Source organism: Chlamydomonas reinhardtii, chromosome 13, assembly GCF_000002595.2.
Source record: "Chlamydomonas reinhardtii strain CC-503 cw92 mt+ chromosome 13, whole genome shotgun sequence".
Taxonomy (NCBI): domain Eukaryota; kingdom Viridiplantae; phylum Chlorophyta; class Chlorophyceae; order Chlamydomonadales; family Chlamydomonadaceae; genus Chlamydomonas; species Chlamydomonas reinhardtii.
In genome coordinates, this window is record NC_057016.1 from 2261505 (window position 1) to 2287391 (window position 25887).

Here is a 25887-nt window from a genome sequence, read left to right on the forward strand (position 1 = left end):
TTGTACGTGAATTGATAGGTGCGTGGAACAACAATAGGACACTCGCAAGAATGCTCCTCGGCGTTTAGGCTTCCTGCTTCACAAGCAGCTCTGCAAGTTGTGTTGTGAAGGCCGACACGTGATTATGTATTCAATCATGCATAGCTAGAAGCTTGGAGCTTGACGGAGGGCCGTGGAGCGGGAGACGCCCTGGCGATGGAGCAGCTGGAAGCCCTCGGCTGGGTAAGAGGAGAGGGCCGTGCAAGCTTTCACTGTGGCATGGATGTCCATACATGCACGTAGCGAGAACGGAGCCGAGAGGTCTCCTTGGAACGCCCGAGCTGCTGTTGCGCGCAGTCCTGCACGATAAACCGTGCCGGGACGAGCCCCGACCTCCCTCCCTTTAATCCATCGCCTCTCCTTGGCTGCACAGCGCCCTGCCCGCCGGCTGCGCCACATCAAGGCGATCGGCATCCACAACCTGTACGACCCAGCGGCCTGCGGGAACAACAGCAGTGGCAGCGGTGGCGGTGGCAGCGGCGCCGGCGGTGACGAGGCTGGGAGCGCGGCAGCAGCCGGCAACCACGCCGCCGGCCGCAGCCCAAGCAGCAGCGGCCCTAGGGCTGTTGGCGTCTTGGAACCGGTACCAGCCGTGGGAGGTGTGAGCGTGGCCGCCGGTGCGCAGGGGCCGTGGGGCGGCGCGGCCGGAAGCACGGCACGCGGCGTTCGTGGCGCGGTGGCAGGCGGGGCTCGGGGGGAGTGCAGGTACCGGTACGAGGTGCACACATGGGATGCGGCCGTGCAGGACTGGGCGCCCTTCTACCGCAGCGAACAGGTGAAGGGGGGAGGGGTGAGAGAATTGCAGCGGCTGCTTTGGGTGCGGGGGGCGGCAGAGGCGAACTCAGGCGGACATAGGGTGGGGTCGGCTGCCGGCGCAGTGACAGTCCTGTTGGGGCCCGACGGCCACGCGTGGGCTGGTGGGTGAGTGCGTAACAGCACTGTAGGGACAGGCACGGAGAGGTGCCGGGCAACTGCAAGCCGCCGGCGTGCGTGCGGTACTTACTTGAAGTCGGGGGGCCGTGTGTACCGTATGTAAATCCTGCGTGCCACCTTGGGCCCCCCGCTGACCCGCCTGGTCGATCCAACACACTCGCGCTGCAATGTTTGTACGACATGATCGGATCCAGGTGGATTCAGACTACACGCTGGAATGGGATCCGCAGCTGCTGGATCCAGAATCCGAGTCCGCCCTGCGCGGCCTGCAGCACCGGCCCGACGTGGGGCGCGTGCGGCTGCGGGTGGTGGCGGAGCCGCTCGCCAGCACGAACCCAGGCGAGAACACGGACATGGTCACGGACGTGGGCGCGGAAGGAGGCGCCACGGATTACAGCGTGGCGGTGGGGGGTGCGGCCCATGCCGGGGCGGGCGTGGCCACGGGCTGCGGGCGGTGGGGCGGCGGCGGCGGCGGCGGCTGCGATGAGACGGACGTGTGGGCGGTGACGGGTCTGGACGCGCCTGGAGCGGGCAGCGCGGCCGACTACGAGGCGCAGCACGCGCAGCGCTTGCGGCAGGCGGCGGCGTCACGGGGGCGGCGGCCGCCGGCTGTGCGGCCAGCAGCGGCACCTGCAGAGGCAGTAGCAGCAGTAGCAGGGGCAGGAGCAGGGGCAGGGGCAGGCGCAGGAGCAGGGGCAGGGGCAGGGGCAGGGGCAGGAGCAGGGGCAGGGGGAGGGGCAGGGGGAGGAGCAGGGGGAGGGCCCTCGCCGCAGCTGCTGCCGCTGCAGTGTCGGCGGACAGAGCCGCAAGTGGGGCCGCAGCATCAATGGGCGGGGATAGCGCACGATGCGGGGGGCCAGGAGGTGTGTGGCTCCGGCGCTTTGCAGCAGCAGCACCATCAGCAGCAGCACCAGCAGCACCAGCAGCAGCTGGAGCAGCCGGCCACGCCCGTGGCGCGGGCCCCACACCAACGCCGCGCGGCGCCGGCGTCCGACGGCGTGGGCCATGCGTCTGCACGGCCGCAGGCGCAGGGCGAGCAGCAGACGCAGATGCAGACGCAGGTGCAGATGCAGACGCAGGTGCAGCAGGACGAAGGCGCGCCCCACGGCCGGGAAGACAGCTTGTGCAGCAGCTCACGCAGCAGCACCGATCCGGTGATGCAGGGTGGGAATGGGACACACAGCAGCGAAGCCGCGGCAGGCGAAGAGACGGTGGCAACGACTGCACAGCAGGCCGGCGACGGCGGCGGGAGCAGCGGCTGTGGGCCGGGGGAGGAGCCGGCATCGGCGCTGGTCCGGCGCGTGTTTGGCCGCCTGGCTGCGCCTGCGGTGGAGGGTGCGGCAGCGGGCGAGGGCCCTGTGTCGGCTCTCATGCGGCGAGTGGTGTGTCGGGTGGCGGGCGCCGCCGCCTCTGGCCCTGTTGCGTCGCTGCAGCCGGGCGTGGCGGCGGGGGATACGACAGGGGAGGCGGCGGCGGAGCCGGCAGTAGCAGCAGTAGCAGTAGCAGCAGCAGTAGCATGTGAGGCGGTGGCGGAGGGCGGGGCCGCGCTGGACCCGCACGTGTCGGCCTTGCTGCGCCGCGTCTTGCACAGGGTGGCTGGAGGGTCAGCTGTAGCAGCAGGTGAGGGGGCTGTAGCAGCAGAGGAGGGGGCTGTAGCAGCAGGGCCGGGTGGCGGCTGCGCGGGGCGGACGCCGCGGGCTCCGACCGCCTGTGGGGCAGCAGGCGGCGGCGGGCGTGGCATCAGCAGGAGCGGCAGCAGCGACCGCAGCGGCAGTAGCACCTGCATGGACGACAGCGACAGCGGCGGCAGTAGCAGCTGCGTGCATGGCGACGCGTCCGGTAGCGTACGGCTGCCGTCGGGCGCCCCGGTCTCTTCGCCTGCTGAGGCGCCGTTGTGTGACGACGGCGGCGGCGCCGGTACGGGACTTGTAGAACAGGAGGATACTGCACCATTGAAGACAACAACAGGAGCAGAAGTGGCTGGGGAAGGAAGTGGTCATGATGGAGATCTCGGGTTACCTGGCGGCGAGCTCGCGCTGCAGCCGCCGTGTCAAACCCGGCGGAGAGAGCGAGTGGTGGTGGAGTACGTGTTCACACTGTCAGAGCTGACACCGCTGGGTGAGTGGGGCGCCGCCGGGGACTGTGTGGAAACGGCCAAGGCGGGGCGACTGAGGCTGGGTGTCGATTGCGTCCAGCGTTTGCCTGCATGGGGTTGCGCGCCTTCGCCAGGGTGCACGCATGTAGTAGCCGACGCGGAATCGTGTCCCAGAGTGCAGCACCTGTGACACCACTGTGCGGGTGCGTAGCGCGCTGAACTTCCACTTGACACTTCGGGCCTTCTCCCGACTCAACCAACTAATTGAAACCCATCGCTTTCTCCTGCCAACCACCACAATTACCACCGCCCTCCTGCAGAGCCGCGGCTGCTGCAGCGCAGCTGGCTCATCAACCTGCCGGTGCTGCTGCTCGCGCCCGACGGCCGCCCGCACACCCTGGCCCGCGCGCTGCCGCCGCCGCCGGCCCCGCCGCCGCCGCCGCCAGCGCGGCCGCCGCCGCCGCGGCCAGTTGCCGCCGCCGCAGCAGCCCCTGCGTGGCGGCCTTGGGGCTCTCCGGGTCCCAAGCCCGGAAGCAGGCCTGGGCTGGGCGCGAACGGCGGCGCCGGAAAGGGGCAAATGGTCGGCAGCGCTTCGGCGCAGAGGCTGGCGGGCGGCGGCTGGTCGTCATCTGCCGCTGCGTCGGAGTCGGAGACAGCGGCAGCCGATGAGGAGAAGGCGGCGGATGAGAAGCGCGCCCTGCTGCGGTGAGGGCTACTGCCGACTGCCCGACAAGACACCCACATGAATGCTGGATGCGTTCTTGCTGCCATGCTTTGTCGCCCTACTGTACCCATCACATACCGTACTCGCGCGCGCGTTTTGCTTATTCTGATCACCCTCGGCCACACACCTGGACACACACACGCACGCACCGTCTGGGCGGGCTTTCGTTTCATTATCTATGGCACACACCACGCGCCCATGCACACACGCAGGTGGCTCCTGGGCACGGGCAACATCATGCAGCCCCTGGCGGCCGCCGGCAGCCTGGAAGAGGAGCTGCAGGACGACTCCGTTCTGGCGGCGGCGGCGGCTGTAGCAGCCGCCTCCAGAGCCGCAGGCGGCGGCTGCTACAGCCGCACCAGCCTCGACGGTGTCAGCGCAGGCGGCGGAGCACGCGGCGGCGGGGACGGCGGCGCGACGGCAGCGGGGGGCCAGCGGCAGGCTCTGTCTGGCGGCTCGGCCACTCGGCTGCTGTCGGCGGCGGCGGCCAGTGCGCTGCTGGACCCGGGGCCGGTGCCGGGCTTCCTGCCGGGCGCCATGGCGGTGCTGTTCCAACAGGTGGGGTGTGGGAGGGGCGTGGGAGGGGCGTCGGCGGGGCGTCGGCAGGGCGTGGGCGGGGCGCGGCGGGGCGGGGCGCGGCGGGGCGGGGCGGGGCGGGGCGGGGCGTCGGCGGGATAACTGGTTTGATGGAGGACGGAGTGGTTGGAGCATGAGTTTGCGGTGCCGACGCCCCGTGTGTTTGTGTTTGGGAGACGTCTAGCCCGCGCGTGTGTGCACTTCGTGCTGAACTCCATGCCCGCGGGCTGCTGAACATGCTTCTGTTGGGCTGCTGCTATTGCGGCGCCCTCGCGCGCGCAGGAGCAGCAGCGCCCTGCCAGCGGCGCCTCCCTCGCTCCGGGTGGCTCGGGTGGCCTGGGTGGCTCGGGCGGCCTGGGTGGCTCGGGCGGCCTGGGTGGCTCGGGCGGCTTCCCCTCCCTGCCCTCCCTCAGCCAGCTGGTCCAGGGCGCCGCCACAGCCGTCAGCAGCACCTTCTCCTCCCGGCCCGCCTCGCCCGCGCCGCCGCCGCACCTGCAACACCCGAACCTCACGCCGCACCCGCACCTGTCGGCGCCCGCACGCGGCGCAGCGGCGCGGCCGGTCGCCACCGGTGCCGGTGCCGGTGCGGGAGCGGGGGCAGGTGGTGGCGGTTTTGGGGGAAGTGGGGGAGGTGGGGGCGGTGGCGGGCCGCTGGCGGGGCGGCGGGTGTCCAGCGTGCCGCAGCTTGACACGCTGGATGCTGATGTGGCAGCACAGATGGGGATGGGGGTGGGGCTGGCACGAGGCGATGTGGAGGGCGCATCTGCAGCTAGCTCGGCGAGCAGCAGCATTGGCATCGGCGCCGGCGCCGGTGGCGGTGCCGGCAGCATCGGCGTCAACGTGGGCGTCAGCGTCGGCATCGGTAGTGGTGGCGGCGGCGGTGGCGGCGGTGGCGGTGGCGGCGGGCTTCTGACCTCTGTCTCGTCGGCGTCTGACCTGCACAGCCTGACGGGCAGGCCGCCGGTGGTGGGCCGGCACCGGCGCGCGGTGTCCGGCTTTGCGGCCGGCGTGGCGTCCGCCTTCCCGGACAGCCTCCACAGCCTACAGGAGGGCGGCGACGCCGACGCCGTCGGCTTGCTGGCAGGAGCAGTCACAGGAGCAGTGGGGGCAGCGCAGCAGCAGCAGCAGCAGCCGTCGTCAGCGGGCGCCGTCGTCGCAGTGCCGCCCCTTGGCGGGCCCGTGATGTATCGGCCCGTTGCCACGCGCGCCACGCCGCCCCAGCCAGCTGTCCACGGGCCCTTCCACCCTCCGGGCGCGACGCTCGTGAGTGGCGGCACTAGCAGCGGCGCTCACCCACGCGTGGGCAGCGCGCCTGCAGGGCCCGACTCGGGCGCCGACTCAAACGGCCGAGCGGCTACTGGGTCCGGTGCGGCGGTGGCATCGACGGCGGCGTCTGCCGGGCACAGCGCGAGTGCGAGTGGCCTGCCTCCCCGCATGTCGCAAAAGGCTCGATCTGACACGGCGCTGGCGACACAGGCTTCCGCTGTCGCCGCCGCAACGAGCGGGGGCAGCGGCGCGACGTCGGGCACGGGACACAGCAGCAGCGGCAGCAGCCGCCGGGCGGGGGCGGGGGTGGGGGCTCGGGGCGGCGGGGCGGCTGGCGGCTGGCAGCGCGTGTGTGAGGTGTCGGAGACGCGCGCCAGCATCCGGCGACTGACAGAGCTGCAGGTGCGGTCGGGAAGTTGAGAAGCATTTGCAGAAGACAAGCACATTGGCAGCAACTAGTCAGAAGTGCACCGTGCAATCCGCACGCTTCTGGGACCCGCCTCATAACCTGCCTACCCAAGTTTCACCTGGGAATGCAGCTCTCTGGAATTACCGTATCACTAGTCCGTACGACTGCCCCGCTGTGGCGCCCAATCCGCGGACTTGCTGTCAACGTGCCACGGTATGTGCCCTTGCGCCTCCTGCCGCCCGGGCCTCGCAGGCGCGCCTGCACGATACGCGCGCAGCTAGCCGGGCCCTGCAGCAGCAGCTGGCGGGCGCGGCGGCGCGGCGGCAGCGGCGGGATACAGCGGCGGCCGCCCAGCAGGCGACCAGGTGCGGCTGCTGTGTGCGTGTTGTAGCGCAGTGCGTGCACGTATGTACGTGTGTACGTCGCGGTGTAAAAAGCATGATGGTGTTGGCATGGCCTTGGCGCGGTGATTGACGGAGATGGTGGTTTGACGTGTGCATGTCCATGACGCACGTGCACAAACACACACACACACACACACACACACACACACACACACACACACACACACACACGGCGCCGCTTCGTTTTGTTGTTTTTTTTACCACACATGCACATACACTACCACATGTAGGTTGGACAAGGCGCACTGGGAGGCACGTGCGACGGCGGCGGCGCAGCACCTGACGCAGCTTCGGCAGGCGGCGGCGCTGCGGCGGCGGGTGCTGGCGGCGCGGGCCACCTCGCTGCAGCACGCGTCGGGCGTCCTGCAGGTGTGGGCGCTTGCAAGTATACTTGTTTGTGTTTGTGTTTGTGTTTGTGTTGCTGTTGCTGTTGCTGTTGCTGTTGCTGTTGCTGTTGCTGTTGCTGTTGCTGTTGCTGTTGCTGTTGCTGTTGCTGTTGCTGTTGCTGTTGCTGTCGCTGTTGCTGTTGCTGTTGCTGTTGCTGTTGCTGTTGCTGTTGCTGTTGCTGTTGCTGTTGCTGTTGCTGTTGCTGTTGCTGTTGCTGTTGCTGTTGCTGTTGCTGTTGCTGTTGCTGGGGGAGGCGGCAACACTGACTGCTTACGGCAGCGCTGTGGTGCGCCGCACCGCACAGCATGGGTTTGCTGAAATGGAATGCCAAGCTTGTGGCGTGTCAACCGTACACACCGCATACGTCCCGTCATCCGCCTTTTCAGCCATCGCATTGGTCCTGAGGTCTTATTCTCAAGTCTTATCTCAAGTGCTACCCTTAGGTCTGATTCTGTGTCAACCTCTTGTGCCCATGCCAAACACTTTGCTTGCGGCGCCGGCGCGCAGGCGGCGGAGCAGCGGCGGCTGGGCGCCGAGTCACAGCTGGCGGGCCCCGAGGGCCGGGGGCGGTTGGCGACGCTGACGTCAGCGCTGGTGGGGCGGCGCAACCGACTGGTGGCGGAGCTGGGCAGGATCTACCAGGTGGGTGGGGGAGCAGGCTAAGGGTGGGCCGGGGGTGGTAGTTTGCGCCAACTATTTCCGTGGAGAAGCTGCTAGGCAGGAGGCCGGGATGTGTATGCGGACGGGCTGGTGGATGCGCGGGCGGGGCGGCAGCAGTGCCCGCCTCCACACGCCACCGCTCACCACCCTTACTGTTGAACGATAGCGTAAGCAACGTGAGGGAGAAGCGCTGACCCCATGGGGTCCATTACTCCCCGTCGTCGGGCTCATGCGTGCTGATCGCACAGATCCACACCCGTCAACACTTACCGCCGCTCACCCCTCCCGCCCCCTGCATCCTGTACCGCGTTGCCAAGCATCTTTGCAACCCCCTCCCGCCTTCCCACAGATCGGCCCGGTGAGTGAGGCTCTGCTGCAGCCTGACCCGCTGGATCTGGCGCTGGACTGCAGCTGGGCCGGCGGCCGGGCGGCGGCCTGGCAGCAGCAGCAGGAGGAGGAGGAGGAGCAGGAGCAGGAGGAGCAGCAGCAGCAGCGCCACAAGCACACGCAGCAGCACACGCAGGCCGCAAACCAGAGCTCAGGAGCAACGGGCGCGGGAGTGGGAGTGAGGCCGTGGCAGGGCGGCGCCGCTGCCGCTGCCGCGCCGCCTGCGGCGGCGGCGGTTTCGGCGCCGCCCGGGTCGCGGCGTGTGTCGCTGCCTCCGCCGCGGCCGATGCGACTGGCGGTGGTGGGGCTGGAGGTGCCGGCGGACCTGCTGGAGCGCATACGCAACAGTGGGTGGGGGGCAGGGGTAGTGGTGCAGTGGTGGTGGCGAGGCCGGTGGGAGTGCGAGAGGTAGATTACATCAACGATTATTTTGGGCTCTTAAACCCCTCTGCCCCCTCTGCGTCTGCTATACTACCGTACTGTACCTGGCTACGCCTTCACTTCTTAGATAATCATGAATGCAACCCCCGCCCCGCCCCGTCCTCCCTCGCCCCCCACAGGCGCCTCCTCCAACAGCTGGGCGGCTCTGGACCTGGGCCCCGCCCACGACTCCTACCAGCGCACCTCGGCCTCATTAGGCTACCTGGCGGCCGTGGTCGACCTGGCAGCAGCCTATTTAGGCGTGCCGCTGCGCTACCCCATCGCCCCCCGCGTCTCCGTGTCATACGTGTCAGACCCCTGCCCGCCCAGCGCCGCCGTCAGGGCGGGTCTGGCGAGCGGCGCCGGCGCCGCCGCGCCGCCGGCGCTGCCGCCGGCGGTGGCGGTGGCTGGCGCCGCCGGACCCGGCGGCGGCGGTGCGGGCCTAGGTATGGGTGCGGGTATGGGTGCTGGTGGTGTAGATGTTGGTTTGGCGGCGGGCGGGGTCGGCAGGGTTGCGGGAGGAGCAGCCCGGGGCGGCGGCGGCGCGGCAGGGCTGGCGCGGCGGCCGTCAGTGGCCGCACGCGCGGCGTCCCAACCCGGCGGCGAGTGGCGGCTGCTCAACCTCGCTACCGGCGCCCTCTCCGCATCCCCCGCCTCCTCTTCCTCCTCCTCCCTAACCACCACCTCCTCCTCCTCCGTCGGCGCGACTGCGCCGCCGCCGGCTGTGGGCCTGATCCCGGGCCCGCGCGGCGTGGGCGCCGCCGGGCGGCTGCTGGTCTTCTCCGCCCTGCTCAATGACCGGCTGGACCCCTGGGTCGCGGCCACGGCCGCCGGGGCGCTGGGCGAGGACGCGCACCCGCGGGGGCTGCTGCCGGCCGCCGGGCTGCCGCTGTTCTGGGGCGAGGGCGCGCGCGACCGCAGCCGCTTCGCCTACGCGCTGTACCTGCTGTCGCGCGATGTGGTGCAGGTGGGGGCTTTGGGTTGGGTTGGGTGTGGTGGGTTTGGGGTTGGGGGTGGGGTTGGGGGTGGGGGTGGGTAGGACGAAGCTGAGGGTGGGGCTTGGGATTAGGAGGGGATTGTGAGGTGCCGTGGGGTTTTGGGGCCACATTGCGCGCATGACGGGTTGACAGGACCGGCTGTCAGCTGATGCATCTGTGTGTTCGTGTCGTGGATGTGTTGACCCCAGTGCCCTCAGTGGACCCCCACACGCCACGCCATCGCTCTGCCTCTGCACCCTCCTCCTCCCCCCCTCTCAACTGCTCGCAGGTGATGGAGGCTCACGGGCTGCCGCCGCTGGCGCCCAACGCGCCGCTGCAAAACCTGTACGCGCTAATCAGCGCGGCGGCGGCGGGCGTGCCGGACGCGGCGGCGGAGGCGGCGTGGCGGCGGCGGGGGCAGCAGGGGCCGCGGCAGCAGTAGCGCGCGCGTTCGGGTGATGAGAGCAGTATTAGAATGAACGGAGGGGAGTAGGCCAGAAGGGAGAAGATGGTAAGCGTTGGGGGGGAAGCATGGGAAGGAGCAGCGGCAAGGGGCAGGCGCTGGCGTAGGCGTAGGCGTAGGTGCAGAGGCAGCTGCTATGTAGTGGGGTACGGGCGGAGTGACCAGACTAAGCAGGCGGATCAGTGCCTAGGTACCACAGCGCGGCGTCTTGAGCTAGCCTAACTTTAGCGAAAGTAAGGGGACCGTACACACAGACGAACCCAGGTGATGGCAAGGGTGATGGTGCACGGACCACCATGCCCGCCAACGTGTCCAGCATCGCAAGCAGTGCCTCAGAGCTAAGCATGTCAACGTGTCAGTAGGTTCAGTTGGTGATTGTTTCCAAGGACTGGGATGGGGCTCGGAGCAGGCAGGCGGCCCCTGGGCAGCACCTTGCACGGCACGCAGACACGCACAGTTTGGCTGGAATGGGGCAAGGCGGGTGCAAGGCGGAGTGCAAGGCGTCCTGCCGCCCATACCGCAGCTGAATACGCATATACGTTGAAGCTTGCCAAAGTAGTTCCTGAACGCAGAAGATAGTAACAAACAAACATGCTGGCGCTTCAATCAACACGGCATGCACGGCAGTGCCTGGTCTCGCATAGATTCTTAGATGTGAAGCTGCATAAAGCATTGCCCTTAGCTCGTCAGAAATGTCGTTGGCGCATGAGTAGCTGCACATCGGCGACGTCAACGCCCGGCGCATCATCGCAAGCGGCACCACCAGCCGTTTCGGATGTATTTGTGCTTGACTTCGACGGCGTGGTCGTCGACTCGGAGCCTGAGGTAGGAATGGGCTAGTCTGCAAAACGTCGCACTCCCCTCCCGCCCCCCCCCCTCCCCCCCCCCCGCTCGCCCCAAAGCACTCTCACGGTGCCTCGCTGTCCCTCCTTCCTCGCCACTGTCCTCCAGATCACCGCCTCAGCCTTCGAGGCCGCTGCCATTCGTTGGCCGGAGCTGTTTGCGCCCGAGGCACTCGGCGCGGAGCGCCGCACCGCGCTGCGCGAGGCGATGCGGACCGTGCGGCCTGTGCTGGTCAAGGGCTATGAGAGTATGGTGATGCTGAGGTGCGTGTGTGAGGTGCGTGAGATAAGTGCGTGAGGTGCGTGGGATACGTGTGTGAGGTGCGTGAGATACGTGTGTGAGGTGCGTGAGATGCGTGTGGCCGCGTGGCCCGGCAGCCAGCAGCAGGTGTGGTGCGCAGTGTTGAGGTTGAGGTTGAGGGGCCCACATAAGGCTCGCAGGGGCTTTGTAGCATCACTACGATATGTGATAGCGGGGCTGCATCACCAACAGCCGTTAAGCCACGCGGCCGGGGAGTCGCTCGGTTGGGCGCACGCGGCACTGCTGCGACCGGCCCCCCCAGTGTCCGGGGCTGGGAGGTGAACGCCAGGTTGGGGCCTTACCTCCGCACAGTTGACCCCTCAGCATGACCACATCCAGACCGGCCACGCCGGCCACACGTGTCTACCCGTACTTTACCCGGTGTCCATCCAACCGCCACCTGACCACCGGCCCACCCACGTGCATCCCGCTCCTTGCTCCTTGATCCTGCTCTTACCACCCTTCCGCTTGAGTCCCCTGCTGCTTGCCCGCCACCCCCGGGTTCGGTTTAGTTTCGGCCGGCATCTACAACCCCGCCTCAACCCCCCCCCGTTATCACTCCGTTCTCCATCAATGGCTATTGCGCCCCCCGCCCCGATATCCTGTTCTTAATGTTATAACCTTGCAACTCGCTGCCCCACTCCCGCCCGCCAGACTGCTGCTGCGCGATCCCAACTGTGAGGTGAAGCTGCGCTCCATACTGAGCGCCTGGAGTGCGGAGCTGCCGCGGGCGCTGGCGGAGTGGGGCGAGAGCGAGGAAGAGCTCAGCAAGGTGGGGTGAGGGGGTTGTGTGTGTGTGGGGGGGGTGTAGATACCAGCCCAAACTAAACCAAACCCAATGCAATAGAGCGAGGAGGGGGGTTGTGTGGGGAGAGGGGGTTGTGTGGGGTGAGGGTTCAGGGCGCGGGTAGTCGTGTTGCCGGCGCACGCCCCGCCTGCTGCTACGCCCCCCGGTCCGTTCTCCAAGGACGGCTTATCCCCGACCCCTAAATAGTCATGAATGTAACCCCCTCCCGCTCTCTCTCACACACACACACACACACATGCATCGCAGACACTGTCTTTCCTTGTGCTCTTTAACACACACACACACACACACACACACACACACACACACACACACACACACGTGTCCCCATATGTATACCCTTCCCACCCCTCGCAGCTGTTCGAGGCGGTGCGCAACGAGTGGATGAACGGTCGCACAGAGTCCTGGATGGCGCTGCAGGTGTGTGCGGTGGGGCGCCATGCAACACCGCCGGCGCCACAGTGTCCGTTTGGGTTTGGTCCTCGTAACCGCATGGCGTGTATATGTAAGGAATCCATCTTGCCTTTGGGACGCTACGCACCCCTCCTGCAGATCGCACACGCACGCGTGCGCGCACACACACACACACACACACACACACACTTACACTTACACTGTCCTACGCGTAATGTTTTCCTTGTGCTCTTAACACACACACACACACACACACACACACACACACACACACACACACACGCCCTGCCGCCGCCGCCTCCGGCAGGTGCCGTACGAGGGCGTGACGGAGGCGCTGCGCGGCTGCCCCTTCCCCACCTACATCGCCTCCTCCAAGGTACGACACGGCACCGGCACGGCACGGCACGACGCGGGGGTTCCACCACTCGCCTCTCCTGCACGCCCGCTCCCCTCGCCCTTTGCCGCCCTCCCCTCCCCTCCCAGCGCCGTCAGCATCCGCTTTCCCCTCTCCCCACTACCCCACCCACTCACCCATTCACCTCTGCCGCCCCCGCCCCCACCCCCACCTCCCCCTCCGCCCCCACCTCCTCCGCCCCCACCTCCTCCTCCCCCGCCCCCACCTCCGCCTCCCCCACCTCCTCCACCTCCTCCTCCCCCACCTCCTCCTCCTCACCTCCTCACCTCCTCCCCCTCCTCCTCCTCACCTCCTCACCTCCTCCGCCTCCCCCAGGCCGCACACCGTGTGGCGGCGCTGTCCACGTCAGTGCTGGGGCTGGAGCTGGCGGCGGACAGCCCGCGCCTGTTCGCATCGCTGCTGCCGCCCGAGGAGAAGAAGGCGGAGGCGCTCAGGTGGGGGGCTGCATTCATGATTTCTTTTCATGATTTCTTAAGGAGTGAGGCTGGAGCCAAGGATAGTGAGGTGGGGGTTAACTCTGAAACAATAAGTAAGGTAACCGTAAGGCGCTGCAAGGAGAGGTGGGGGGTTTAGTTTACTCCGAACCAACGAAACCGAGACCCAGCCAGCCCCCAGTGCGCGAGGGCGGTGTGGCCTTAACCTTTGCCTTGCACGCCGGTTCTCTCTCCGCTGGGTGGGGGTGGAGGGTGGAGCGGCGGCGACAGGGCGGTGTGGTACCTATGCGGTCCGGTGCAAGAGGCACGGGTATGGAAGGCGGGGCGGAACGTGAGGGGCTGCTTGCGTGGATGGTGCGGTGTCATCAGGCACGGTGCAGCGGTGGCTTGTGTGGCCAGGTGGTGGTGTGTGGGCGCGTTGGGGTGGGGGTCGCAGGTATCTGCTAGGAAGTGTCTGCTAGGAGGCTGTGCCTCGTGCGCCTCAGCAGCCCTCGGGCATACCGCATCATCCCTCCACAATCATTCCACGCGCATCCATACCGACACCTACACCTACACATGCTCCCCTGCCCCCTGCCCTCACCTCCTGCCTCCTACCCCCGTGCCCATGCGTCGCGTGTGCCCGCTGTACCTCTGGACGTCGGCACTTCACTTCATATTTGATACACACCATCCCATGGATGGCTACCCCCCACCCCCTGCCATCTGCCCCTACCACTACTTTGGCCCCCCTACGACTTCACTTCGTAAACTTATGCATGTAACCCCCCCCCTAGACTGTCACCTGCCGTTTACCAATTCCTCAACCAGTCTGTAACCCCTCCCCCGCTTGCTTCGCTACACTTCTCTATACCAATCTTCCCCGGCCCTCGCCTCCTCAGCACCATCGGCTCTCGGCCGCTGTGCTCCGCCCCTGGCACGCGACTTCACTTCGTGGACGACCGACTGGACACGCTGCGGGCAGTGGCGGCGGTGCCGGAGCTGGCGGCGCGCTGGAAGCTGTACCTGGCGGACTGGTGGGTGCGGGCGGGGTGGGCGGGGTGGGTTGGGTGGGGGCGGGGTGGGTTGGGTGGGGGCGGGGTGGGCGGGGTGGGTTGGGTGGGGGCGGGGTGGGTTGGGTGGGGGCGGGGTGGGCGGGGTGGGTTGGGTGGGGGCGGGGTGGGCGGGGTGGGTTGGGTGGGGGCGGGGTGGGCGGGGTGGGCGGGGTGGGTTGGGTGGGTTGGGTGGGTTGGGTGGGTTGGGTGGGTGGGTTGGGTGGGTGGGTGGATGCGGGTGGATGCGTGTGCGGATGCAGATGTGGGTGCGGGTGCGGGTGTTTCTTTGCCTGCAAGACCACTGGGCCAGGGGCTCAGGTGGCGGGATCATAACAACAGGCCATTCCACTATTCCCGTTTGTGCTTGTCTAATAAAAACACGCACGCACACACACACGCACACACACATGCACACGTGCACGCGCGCACACACACGCACACACGCACGCACACATAAACACACACACACACACACACACACACACACACACACACACACACACACACACGCACGCGCAGGGGCTACAACACCGCGGAGGAGCGGGCGGCGGCGGCGCGGGAGCCGGGCGTGCGCGTGTTGGGCCTGTCTGAGTTCAACGAGCTGCTGCGGTTTGGGCTGGTCATGGGCGTGGACGACGGCTGCGAGCCCACCGCGGAGGAGGTGGAGGCGGGCGTGTAGGCCAGGGGCGGTGGGGTGGGGGCGGGGGCAGAGGCGGAGTTGGGGGGCAGGGGGGCCTGGGGGATGTAGTTACGAGCCCAAACTAGGCCACCTGGTGGGACCAGCGGAGCACAGGCAGAGGCGCGAGAGATGCAAGCGATTCTACTTATGGGGAGGGTTAGGCGCCGGGTGTGCAGCGGGAGGGGTTGTTAGATACCAGCCCAAAATAAAGGCGGACTTTGCATGTGTATGTGGGTGGGGTAGGCAGTTTAAGTGCGTGCGAGTCGCTGTGCGTTGCTGAGAGTTGAGAGCGTGAGGAAGAGATGAGAGAGGGAAACTGTGTATGGGGGCGGCAGCCGGCATGCAGTTGCGTGTGTGCTGTCAAGTAACTTGTCGGTGGCGGAGTGGCGAACTGACGGCGTAGTGCGCTGCAGCAGGAGCTTTTGAAGCTGGACAGTAAAGTAACTCGAAGAAGCAGGATTGCCAAAGGGAGCACTGATACACGCGCGAGGGCACTGTGCCCGAGGCAGACTGCTGATGCCCGATGTAATGCGGACGATGCGCGGTTGTCCCTTCCAGCCTCGAGGCTCTTTCAGACCGCCATAACGCCCAGCCACGACACCCTCGCCTGAATGCCTTAACCTGAACACTGCTTCCACACGCCGTTGGCGGCCTCCGTGGGGTGCCCTGCCTGGCAGGCTCGGCCCGATCGACGACTTGCGGCGGTTCCTCCCCAGCACGCATGCCGCGCGCCGCGCCTTAACCAACTACACAACCTTCAAATCCCGTACCCAGAATCAGTAGATTCCAGTGCCCTTGGGGGCCCACCACCACAATAATCACAACTGCCACAACGCCACCAAGGCAAGATGTCCAGAAGACACACGATGCGCTTGCCCCCTACCGCCGCCTGCCCCCTGCCTCTACACTCTGCAGTGTCCGCACCCCCACCTTCCTGCTGTCCTCCCCTGCACCTCCCCTGCACCTCCACTCTGCAATCCCGCACTGCTCTACTTCGCACATCGGGCCCAGCTCGGCCCGCCGTGCGCCTGACTACTGAATGGGGAACAGCGGAAACAACCCTCCGTCTGCACCATGCACCCTCCCCGTGCTTCCCCTGTTAGTTCCTCGCTCTACACCTTGCCAGTGTACTTAAAGCTCGTGTCGTACTCCTTGCGCAGCGCCGCCAGCGCCGCCCGCCGCGCCGCGCCCATGCCGCTGCCCGGCCGGCCCGCCGCCGCCGCCGCACTGGCCGCCAGCCCCGGCGGCGCCGCCTCCTGCCCCAGCGCCATGTGCAGGTGCTGCATCTGCAGCGGCCCCAGGCAGCCCAACAGGCCGTAGGCGCCCTGGCGGAGCGCGCCGTGCGCCGCCGGCGGCAGCAGCGTCGTGCCGCCGCCCGACGCGCCGCCGCCCACGCCGCCACTGCTGGCGCCGGCGGCGCCCAGCGCCGCCGCGGCAGCCGCCACCGCGGCCGCGTACGCGCGCTCTGACGCCGAGGCCTGCGCGCTTACCGCCACACCGCCTGCGCCGCCCGCATGAGGCACCCACCCAGCAGCTCCCTCACCCAGCGCCTCCAGCCCGGCCGCATCTGCGTCTGCGCCCGCGGCCTGTGTCTGCTGCGTCTGCGACTGCTGCTGGGCCAGGATGAGAGCGAGTGACGGCAGCGGCGCGGCCGCATAGGAGATGTAGTCAGCGAGTAGGTGCGGCGCGTATTTGCCCAGCGTCTTGGGGTGCTCCGCCGCCGCCTCATACACACGTGCCAAGGCTGCAGCACAGCCCGCCAGCCCCTGCGCCGCCGCCGCCACGCCCGCCGCCGCTGCCGTGGCGGCCGCCAGGCCGCCACCGCCGCTGCTCCTGCCCGCGCCTCCTGGGCCCGTTCCCGAATTCTCCCCCGCGCCGGCGTCGGCCAGCCCGGAGCTGGTGCCGGCGGCGCTCGGCGGCAGTAGCAGCGCCGCCTGCAGCAGCTGCAGCCGCCGCTGCTCCAGCCGGAGCGCGGCGGCGGCCGCCGCCAGCCGCAGCAGCAGCCCGCGCGCCGCCGCCACGACCAGCACCGCCGAGTGCGCCACCACGGCCGTGTGGTGCCGCACTGCTACAGCCAGCACCGCGCTGCAGCCGCCGTGCAGGCTGTAGCAGCCGCCGCCGCCGCCGCCGCCCCCGCCCCCGCCCCCGCTGGACATGCTCAGCAGCGGGCTCTGAGCCACGGCGCCCACGGCACCGAGCACTGCTGTGACCAGCTCGGGCGGCAGGCGGAACGTCACCTCACGCGCCAGGACCGACTGCAGGCAGCGCAGCGCCGTGACGGCCGCCACCTGCCCGGTGGCAGCCGCCGCCACGGCGGCGGCGGCGGCGCCGCCGGCGGCCGTGGTGGAGCTGCTAGCGACCAGGGTGGCTTGAGCCGCCAGCGCCACCAGCGTGTTTGTGAGGGCGGATGCCATGGCCCTCCCCTGTTCGTTGCGGGAGGGCGCGTCAGGTGAATCAAGAGCTTCATAGGCAAAAAACATGCTTCTTAGCATTTTGGTAGTTCCAGAATCTGTCGGTAGCGGTAGGGAATGCCGGTGCCCAATGTTTCAGGCGCGTGTGCGGCTGGCGCACCTGCTTTGCGAGCAGCGGCAGCGCGCGCGGCCCGCTGACGCACTCCAGCACCACCAGCAGACACTGCAGCGGCGGCAGCGCCGCTGCGGCCGCCTCGGCCGCCGCGGCCAGCGCCTCCCCCAGCTGCCTCAGCAGCAGCCGCAGCAGCGCCGCCAGCTGCGCGCGATTGCTCCGGGCCACTGTGTCCCTGCGACGTTGGGCGGCGCGGCGCGGGGGACCACGGCGGCGCGGTGGCGGTGCTGGGGTTGACCAAACCGCATGAATGGAAGGCAATCGCCCATCATTGGAATCCCTTACTTCTCATGCACAACCCTTGGCAGTCACAGCCCAAAGGCGCGCTACCACACTTCCCGCCCCCCCCCGATGTAGACAACCCGCCGCCCAACGACCCCCTTACCTGAAGGCCTCCAGCAGCAGCCTGCGCGAGCGGCCCTCCGGCGCCTCATCCCCCGCATCCACCAGCAGCACGGACCACAGCCCGCTGCCCGCGACCCTGCAGCAGTCATGCGGATTCACAACATAAAGTGAGCAAAGCAAAGAAAACGGGGGTTGGGTGGCACACAGAATGCATCAGGTACCATATGCGTACAGTACCCAACAGCCACGCAAGCGCAAACAGCGCCCTCCGCACCTGCCGCTACCGCCGCGCCGTGAGGTGGCGGCTGTCAGCGCCAGCAATCGCTGCTGCTGCCGCACAAGCAGCTCCTGAAGCACGTCCGACGGCCCGCCCCGCCCGGGGCCCGCCGCAGCCGCCAATGCCACAGCGCCCCCATCAACGTCCTGAATGTCCTCATCCTCCTCCTGGTTGTCTCCGCCGCCGCCGCCGCCGCCGCCGCCGCCGTCAACGGAGGTGGCGGCGCTGCGGCCGGTGCCGTGCTGCAGGTACGGCAGCCACGCGCCCACGCCGTACATGAGCATCAGCCCGTGCGCAAGCGGCCCAACCGCCAGATCCACGTCAGCCCCGGCCGCCGCCGCCACTGGCTGTAGCAGTAGCTGCTGCTGTGGCGGGTGCTGCGGCTGTAGCAGCAGCCCCCGCTCCGCCGCCGCCCAGCCGCACGCGCGCTGCAGCAGCCGCGGCAGGCCAGCCTCCTCCTCGGGCGACAGGCGGTGCCCGCCGGCTCCACCCGCTCCGCCCGCGGCGGCGGCGGTGGCCCGGAGGCTCAGGCACGCGCCCACGCAGCCTGCTGCGCACAGCGCGGCGCGCAGCGCATGCACAGACGCAAGGCTGCCGGCGCTTCCGCTTCCGCTGCCGCCGGCAGCGGCGGCGGCGCCGCCAGACGAGGCCGCCGCTCCCTCTACAGGCGACGCCGCCGCGCTGCCAACGCGCAGCGCCAGCTCCGCCACGCCAGCGAGCTCGTTGACCGGGGCGGCGGTGCTGGCGGCTGCGCCCTTGCCGGGGCCTGCAGCGGCGGCCGCGGCCTCCAGTCCGAACGCGGCGCCCTGCAGGGCCGCCAGCGCCAGTCGACAGTGAAGCGCCGCATCCGCCGCCGCTAGCCCTGGCGCCGCCGCTGGCGCCGCCGCTGGATCCGCCGCGGCAGCGAGTGCCGTCCCTGCTTGCGCCTGCTTCAGCAGCTTGCGGCTGAGCTGCACGCACGAGCCCGCCCATGCCGCCGCCGCGTCCGCACCCGACTCCGACGCCCCTGCAGCCGGCGGCGGCGGCGGCGGCGGCTGCAGCAGGGCCTGCAGCAGGCGCCCGCAGCACTCCACCGCCTGCAAGCTCAGACTAGATCCAGGACCGTGGCCGTGCCCCGTGTCGCCCTCCACGCCCCCACTCGCCTCGGGTGCCCCCGACGCCGCCGCATCCAATGCCGCCGCCTCTCGCACGAAGTAGACCGAGGCATGAAGTAGCCACGCCACGGGCACAGCCTCCGCTGCCGCCTCCGCCACCGTGTCAGCGGCCCCGCCGGCCTTGCTGTCCGCCATAGCCGCCGGGAACAGCGGCAGCAGCGCGGCCCACGCCTGCATCGCAGCGAGCGCGGCGCGCGCCAGCGCCGCGCGGCTGGCTGTAGCACCAGCGACGGCGCCGCCGCCGCCACTGGCTGCGAGCGCGTCCAGCAGGGCCGCGGCTGTAGCAGCCACCTGCCGCGTCAGCGCGGCGCCGGCCTTGCGCGGCAGTAGCTGCGGCTGCAGGTCCGACCGCAGCGCGTCCAGCAGCCGCTGCAGCCGCGCGGCAGTAGCAAGCACTGCGCCGGCTGTAGCAGCTGCCACCGCCGCCGCCGCTGCCGCCGGGCCAAGGTGCCGCCGCGGGCTTGTCGCGCCGGCTACGTCGGCTAGGGCATCGCCCTGCCGCTGCATCAGCTTCAGCACCCGGCGCCAGGACTTCGGGGTTGCAAACGCCAAGGCGTCCGCTCCTGCACCGCCGTCCTCCTGCTGGACCTCGACCTCGCCCTCACCCGCTCCTGAGGCCGCTGCGCCTGCGCCGCCGCCGCCGCCGCCGCCGCCGCTGCCGCCGCCGCCGCCGCAGCACAACTGCTCCCAGGTCGAGAGCCGCGCGCGGGCCGCAGCCCCTGCAGCCCCGCCGACGCCCTCCTCCACCACGACCGACTTCCGCCGGCCCTTCGCAGCCCCGCCCACACCGCCCACACTGCCGCTCCCCGCCTCCGCCTCCGCCTCGGCCCGTGCCGCCGCCAGCAGCTCCCCCAGCTCCGCCGCCGCCGCGCCCGCCCACGCCGCCGCCAGCTCCTGCCGAACGCCCGGCAGCGCCTGAAACTCCACCAGCCGCAGCGCGCCGTGCGCCGCCGGCTGCAGCAGCAGTAGCCGCCGCCGGCGCCGCCGCTCGCACTGGCTGCTGGCGGCGGCTGCCTCCAGCGCCAGCCGCAGCACCTGCGCCAGGGCGGCGGCGGAGGCCCACGGCGCCACGCAGTGCATGAGCGAGAGCAGGTCCGACCAGCTCGAAGCCACCGCGCCGTCCCAGCTGCGCCGCACGCCGGCCGCCGCCGCCGCCGCGGCAGCGGTAGCGGAATGGGAGACACCGCAGGTCGCGGCCGCGGCGGGCGAGAACGGCGCCGTGAGCAGGCATGCGTTGAGTCTGAGCTCCGCCTCCTCTGCCTCCGCCGCCGCCTCGGCTGCTTGCTGATTGGCTGCGTCTGCCGCTGCCTCCGCTGCCTGCTGCCGCCCGCCCCGGGGCCCGCCGTACAGCGGACAGGTGCTGGTGCGGCGCATTCGCCTCTCGTGCAACACCTGCTGCCGCTGGCACAGGCAACGGTACACCGCGCGCGCCAGCTCCAGCACCTCCCAGGGCGCTGCCGCCGCTGCCGTCGCCGCACTGGCGCCATCGCCGCCGCTGCCAATGCCGCCGGAGGCGGCGGCGGCGGCTATCGCCGCCGCCAGCGGCGGCAACGCGAGCGCCGCCAGCGCCGCCAGCGGCTCCGCGGCGGCGCCGCGCAGCTTGCCAACGCCGGCAGCTTCCGCCGCCTTCTTCAAAGCCTTGCGCAGCTTCTTGACCTGCTCCTCCGCCGCCTCCGCCGCGTCCTGGGTCACGGGCACCGCAGCTGCTACTGCCGTCGTAGCAGCAGCGCCGGTGCGCGCCGCAGCAGAGCCGGCGGCGTCGGCCTGCGCGGCCGCCAGGATCGCTGCAGCAAGGTAGCCCCCCGGGACACGCTTTGTGCCGGCAGTAGCAGCGCTGCCGCTGCTGCCGCCTGCTACTGCCATCGCCGCGGCGATGTCCTGCTCAGGCAACACCGCGACCTCAGGGTGCAGGCCGCTGCACACGGCGTTGGCCTGTACGACACTGCCGTACAGCCGCAGCAGCGCCGCCAGCCGTGCCGTACACAGCCGCAGCGCCGCCGCCGCCGCCGCCGCCGCCGCCGCCGCCGCGTCCGGCTGCTCCTCCCCAGCCGCCGCCGCCACTGCCCTGGCGTACTCCCGTACACCCCGTACCAGCGGCGGCGCCGCCACGCTCAGCAGCCGCCGCAGCGCGCCGCCAACCGCCGAGGCGGTTGTGAGGTCCAGCCGTACCGACCACAGGATGCCGTCGTACAGCCGTCCTGACGCCAGCAGCAGCGCCGTGAGCGCATTGGCCGCCGCCGCCGCCGCCGCCGCCGCTGCCGCCGGCTGCGCGTCTCCGTCTCCGTCTGCTGCTGCCGCCGCCGCCGAGCCGGCGGCCGCCGCCACCACCTCGCCCCAGGCCGCCACGTCCTGCGCCACCCACGCCACCAGAGCGGACAGCTGCCCTGTGAGCCGCCGGAGGGTCAACCAAGCGCCGCCGCGGCGTGTCATGTGTTGTGTGTTGTTATGTAACGCGTGTCCGCTCGTTGGTGCAAAGGTAATAGCCATGCACACCGTGCCGGCTTGTGTCATGCGGGGTCGTGTCTGTTCAGGTCTCGTCACGGGCAAGTACCGTATGGTATGCCGGCGTCAACCACGGGCGCCACAATAATCCAACGCCCAGCGCACGTGTGCGGTAAGCACTCGTACCCGAGCCACACGCGCGCGCCTGCTCCCTCACCTGTGGGTGCCGCCGCCACCGCCTGCCGCACCGCCGCCACCACCTCTGGCCGCACCACCAGCAGCGCCGCCGCCTCCGCAGCCGCGCCTGCCGAGTCCCGCGACGCTGCCGCCGCCCCGCCCGTTGCATATGCGCCCTTTGCCTTTCCCTTTCCCTTGCCTGCCGCCGCGGCCCCAGTCACCGACGGCGCGCCAGCTGCCGCCGCCGCCCCTGCCCCGGGTCCCGCCAGTGCACGCAGGGCCGTGCCGAGCGACTCGAGCAGCGTGCTCAGCTGTCGAAGCTCCGAGAACGCCCGCACGCAGCGCTGCAGAACCGCCGCCGCGGCCGCCGCCGCCGCCTCCAGGCCCCCGGCGGCGCCAGCAGTACTGCCGCCGCTGCCGCTCCTGGCGGCGGCGGCGGCGGCGCCGTCGCTGTCGGCTGTGGTTGCAGTGCGCCACAGCAGCGACCATACGTCCTCCAGGTGCGGCGTGATCACCCTGTGTGTGGGCGAATACGTTACTGCAAGGATAACACGAGCAAGGGATTACGACAAACATGCCACTGCTTGCCTGCCTCGTACACCTGCGTCTCCCACACGCCCCCACTAGTGCCCACACCTTGACGCTATTGTTTCCTCCCCAACTCCCTCAAACCGCCTCCCCAACCCCTGCTCCCACCTGTGCTCCAGGTCTAGCAGCGCCACCAGCGCCAGCGACGAGCCCAGCGCCAGACCGCCGCCGCCGCCGCCAGCCGCCGCCGCCGCCGCCGGGGCGCCTGCGGCCTCGGCGCGCACCTCCCCAAGCAGCGAGTGCGTCAGCGCCGCCAGCGCTGCCCGCTGCTCGCCGGACACGTCTGCGGTGGGCCGGTAGGCGCCGGCAACCTGCATTGGAAAGCCAGCAGCGGCAGCACCATCGTCACCGCGCGCATGCCAGCATTGTCTGCGCCATTATTGTCAGCGCCATTGTCAGCGCCATTATTGTCAGCGCCATTGTCAGCGCCACATCTTAGCCGTGTCATGTGGCACGCCCTCGCGTCCAAACACACCCTTATAGCATCCAGGCAACAGTACAAACGCCCCGGACGCCCTCGCAAACCAGCTTCGTATGTCAGTCACGGCTGTCTCGGCTACCTCGGCGGCAGCCTCACCCGTCCGGTCGCCAACACGGCTCCAAGCGCCAGCCGCCGCACGCCTGCGCCCGCCGCGGCAGTAGCAGCCGCATCCGAGACTCCAGCCGCCTCACCCGCTGCTGCAGCCGCGGAATCAGCCGCCGCCGCCGCGGACAGCTTCCGCCTCTTCGCAGCCCGGCCACCGTCGCCGGCAGCGGCGGCGCCGCCAGGCGCCACAGCCGCCGCCGCCGCCGCTGCTGCAGCTGCTGTTGTTGCTACAGCCGGCGGCATCATAAGCATGTACGACAGAACCGCCATGCAATTGAACTCGGCTGTAGCAAGCGCCTTTTGTGACGGCGGCGCGCCCTCGCCGTCCTCGCCGCCCGCTGCCGCCGCCGTGGTCGTGTTACGGCCGCCGGCCTCCGCGCCGCGGCCTCCCGCGCCGCTGCTGTTGCCCGTCGCCGTCGCCGCCGCCGCCGAGTCGGCTGCCAGCGTCCGGCGCAGCCGCGCCGCCGCGCGGCAGAAGCTGCGCAGCAGCCATGGCAGCCCGGCCACAACCATTCCGCCTGCGTCAGCATCGGCAGTAGCTGCACCGCCACCGCCACTAGCAGCAGCACCAGCAGTAGCACCAGCAGTGGCAGTGGCAGTAGCAGTAGCAGCCGGCCCGCCCGCCATGGCTGTAGCAAGCGTCGCCAGCAGCTGGCCGTGATAATTCCGGCCCACGGCGACGCCGAAGCCTGGCAGTGGCGCCGCCGCCGCCGCCCGCTCCTCCGGATCCTGCTGCGACTGCTGCGGCTGCTGCTGAGGTCGCTGCTGGGGCTTGGATGCGCGCGCCTGCGGCGCCTCGCCCGCGCCCTCCGCCTTGCCAGCAGCCGGCGGCGACGGGCCTTGCGCGAGCGTGGCGAACAGCTATAGGCGCAAGAGCGCAACAGGCATACGAATAAAAGATCGGACGAGCAAGGAGGAGCTTAATGACGGTGCTGGCGGAAACGCCACGATTACCCCGTAGCGACCTGGGTTAAAAGCGCCCACAGCCCCACAGCCGTCACCTTACAGCCCCAGCCCCTGCCCCGCAGCCCGCCGGCCCCTCAACCCGCCGGCCCCTCACCTCCGCCAGAGGCCCCACGTGCGCGTCATTGAACAGCACCGCCGCCAGCAGCACCTCAGCCGCCCGCGACGCCTCTGCCAGTGCCCCAGCCGCCTCGGCCGCCACCGCCGCCGCCGCCGCCGCGGCCGAAGCCTCGCCTCCCGACCCGCCTTCCGACGCCGCGTGCGCCGCAGCCCCACCCTGCCCCTGGCCCTGCCCTGGCCCTGGCCCTTGCTCCGCACCCGCACCCGCACCGCCGCCGCCGCCGCCGCCGCCGCCGCCCGCGCCCGGGCTGAGCACCAGGCGCAGTGCCGCGCCGCGGCCCTCGGGCGCCGCTAGCCGCAGCAGCGGCAGCAACAGGCCCGGCACGAAGGCCTGCCATACCTTCTTGGGGGCGGGGTGCGTGGCCACACAGGCGTGCGCGGCGCGCAGTGCGGCGGCGCACAGTCCCGCCCACCACGCCGCGCGCAGCTGCGCGCTTGAGCCCCGCGGCTGAAACCCATGCACCGTGCCTGCGCCCTTGCCCGGGTTTCCAGCTGCAACTGCGGCCGCTGCTGGCTCCGCTGTGAGCGCGGAGCGGCACTCCAGCAGCGCCGTCAGCAGCGCCGTGCACTGCTCCAGGGACGGCTGTAGCAGCGCCGGCTGTTGCTGCTGCTGCTCTCCCAGCCCGTGGACCTCGTGGCCTGCATAGCCATGGCTGTAGCCGTGGCTATGGCGGCCGCTGCTGCCGGTCGCCCCACCTGGCCCCAACCCCAGCCCCTGGCCCAGCAGCCGCGCAAGGCAGCTGCGCAACTCCCCCAGCAGCTCCACAACCAGGTCCCCTAGGCCGCCACAAGTGCCACTGCCAGCAGTCGCAGCTGCTGCTACAGCCGCCGCGGCCACGCGGATGCACTGCGCCGCCGCCGGCAGTAGCGTGCCGGGCAGGGGCGGGCCCCCGGAGAGCGACACGCGTAGGAAGCTGTGGCTGCCGTGCCCCGGGTTTGCAGGCTGAGCGAGATGTAGCCCGACGATGGCGCTGTCAAAAGGCGGAGATAGCGGCGGCAGGAGCAGCAGCACCCGCAGCAGCCGCCATGAGGAGAGCGAGGCCTGGAGGAATGCCGCAGCCGCCGTGCCCTGCGCTCCCGCCACCGCAGCTGCTCCTGCTCCTGCGGCTGCGCCTGCGCCTGCCGGCCCCTTCCCTTTGGCAGCCGATGCTGGTGCTGCAGGTGTTTTGTTTGCTGCTGCAGTTGCGGCTGCTGCCGCTGATGTTGCTGGCGGCTTGAGTTTGAGGATGGCGCCCACCGCCCAGTCCAGCACTGCGCGGTGATAGTGCACCAGCACCTGCACCGGCACAGTCTGAGCTGCCGCTGAACCGTGCTGGTGCGCCGCCTGGCCTGCATTTGCATTTGTCGTCAACACAGATCCAGACGGCGCTGTGGACAGCAGCTGGCGCGCGACGCTGGCTGCGAGCTCCAGCTTGCTGCGGGGGAAGTGGCAGGGGTAACACAGGTCGTGAACGCGTGCGGCAGTGGGCACTGTCACAGTGCCCCAGTGCAAGTTTCAGGACATTAGGGCGCTTGCTCAAAATAACAAGCGGTCATGTTGTTAGGAGACTGCTCCGCGGGGCTTGCCTTGCTTCGCCCGCCGTCGGAGCGCCCAATTGTCGGATGAGCGCCGATAGCGGCTGCACAGGCGTTGCTTCATCCATGTCGGCATCCATTGGCATTAAGTTCTACGAGTAGACCTACACCGAGCGAAACGCCATGACGGCTTGGCACAGCAAACTAGAAAACAACTGAGCTTTTCCAATGTATGAAGTCATTCAAGTTGCATATGTATCAATAGCTATGCTTCGCACAAACAAGGTCAACAAAGCACGCTCGTCACAAGTTAGTTCTGCATCCAGCGACGTCATCGTTGATATTCATACTTGGTTGCTTAGCAGTTGAACATATTAGCATATTTAATGTTAGTTTGGAAGGCACATCGGCACTGGGGCCCGGGGGAGACACAACATGTGAGGGAGGGTGAGGGGTAAGGCAACAAAGGG

At 69.4% G+C, this 25887-nt stretch overlaps 3 protein-coding genes across 3 annotated transcripts; 2 read left to right on the plus strand and 1 right to left on the minus strand.

Moving 5' to 3' along the window:
* Nucleotides 1–13: 13 nt before the first annotated feature.
* CHLRE_13g578850v5 (uncharacterized protein) lies at nt 14–10135 on the plus strand. Its single transcript, XM_043069513.1, has 12 exons — nt 14–222; nt 413–814; nt 1167–3090; nt 3388–3772; nt 4004–4349; nt 4650–6035; nt 6295–6407; nt 6677–6815; nt 7341–7475; nt 7843–8227; nt 8441–9267; nt 9567–10135. The coding sequence occupies exons 1-12, from the start codon at nt 196–198 to the stop codon at nt 9717–9719; spliced, it is 6222 nt and encodes a 2073-aa protein (XP_042917488.1). The 5' UTR covers nt 14–195; the 3' UTR covers nt 9720–10135.
* Nucleotides 10136–10283: 148 nt separating this feature from the next.
* Nucleotides 10284–15208, plus strand: CHLRE_13g578900v5 (uncharacterized protein). The gene is made up of 8 exons (XM_043069514.1): nt 10284–10565; nt 10692–10846; nt 11538–11655; nt 12049–12111; nt 12413–12481; nt 12836–12954; nt 13836–13970; nt 14508–15208. Exons 1-8 carry the CDS (start codon nt 10446–10448, stop codon nt 14665–14667), a joined length of 939 nt encoding a protein of 312 aa, XP_042917489.1. The 5' UTR covers nt 10284–10445; the 3' UTR covers nt 14668–15208.
* A 19-nt stretch (nt 15209–15227) lies between these two features.
* CHLRE_13g578950v5 (uncharacterized protein) lies at nt 15228–25763 on the minus strand. Its single transcript, XM_043069515.1, has 9 exons — nt 25469–25763; nt 23880–25317; nt 22811–23680; nt 22342–22544; nt 21686–22161; nt 17870–21410; nt 17636–17731; nt 17239–17425; nt 15228–17090 (listed from the first exon to the last, which is right to left on the minus strand). The coding sequence occupies exons 1-9, from the start codon at nt 25555–25557 to the stop codon at nt 15780–15782; spliced, it is 8211 nt and encodes a 2736-aa protein (XP_042917490.1). The 5' UTR covers nt 25558–25763; the 3' UTR covers nt 15228–15779.
* Nucleotides 25764–25887: the final 124 nt, after the last annotated feature.

Coding starts and splice junctions, on each gene's coding strand:
- CHLRE_13g578850v5 (XM_043069513.1), top strand. CDS start 196: ATGGAGCAGCTGGAAGCCCTCGGCTGG. Junction 6,408..6,676: donor GCCGCCCAGCAGGCGACCAG/GTGCGGCTGCTG, acceptor TACCACATGTAG/GTTGGACAAGGCGCACTGGG. Junction 7,476..7,842: donor AGCTGGGCAGGATCTACCAG/GTGGGTGGGGGA, acceptor GCCTTCCCACAG/ATCGGCCCGGTGAGTGAGGC.
- CHLRE_13g578900v5 (XM_043069514.1), top strand. CDS start 10,446: ATGAGTAGCTGCACATCGGCGACGTCAACGCCCGGCGCATCATCGCAA. Junction 10,847..11,537: donor GAGAGTATGGTGATGCTGAG/GTGCGTGTGTGA, acceptor CCCGCCCGCCAG/ACTGCTGCTGCGCGATCCCA. Junction 12,955..13,835: donor AAGAAGGCGGAGGCGCTCAG/GTGGGGGGCTGC, acceptor TCGCCTCCTCAG/CACCATCGGCTCTCGGCCGC.
- CHLRE_13g578950v5 (XM_043069515.1), bottom strand. CDS start 25,557: ATGGATGCCGACATGGATGAAGCAACGCCTGTGCAGCCGCTATCGGCG. Junction 22,162..22,341: donor CTGCTAGACCTGGAGCACAG/GTGGGAGCAGGG, acceptor GCCCACACACAG/GGTGATCACGCCGCACCTGG. Junction 17,732..17,869: donor CGGCGCGGCGGTAGCGGCAG/GTGCGGAGGGCG, acceptor TGACTGCTGCAG/GGTCGCGGGCAGCGGGCTGT.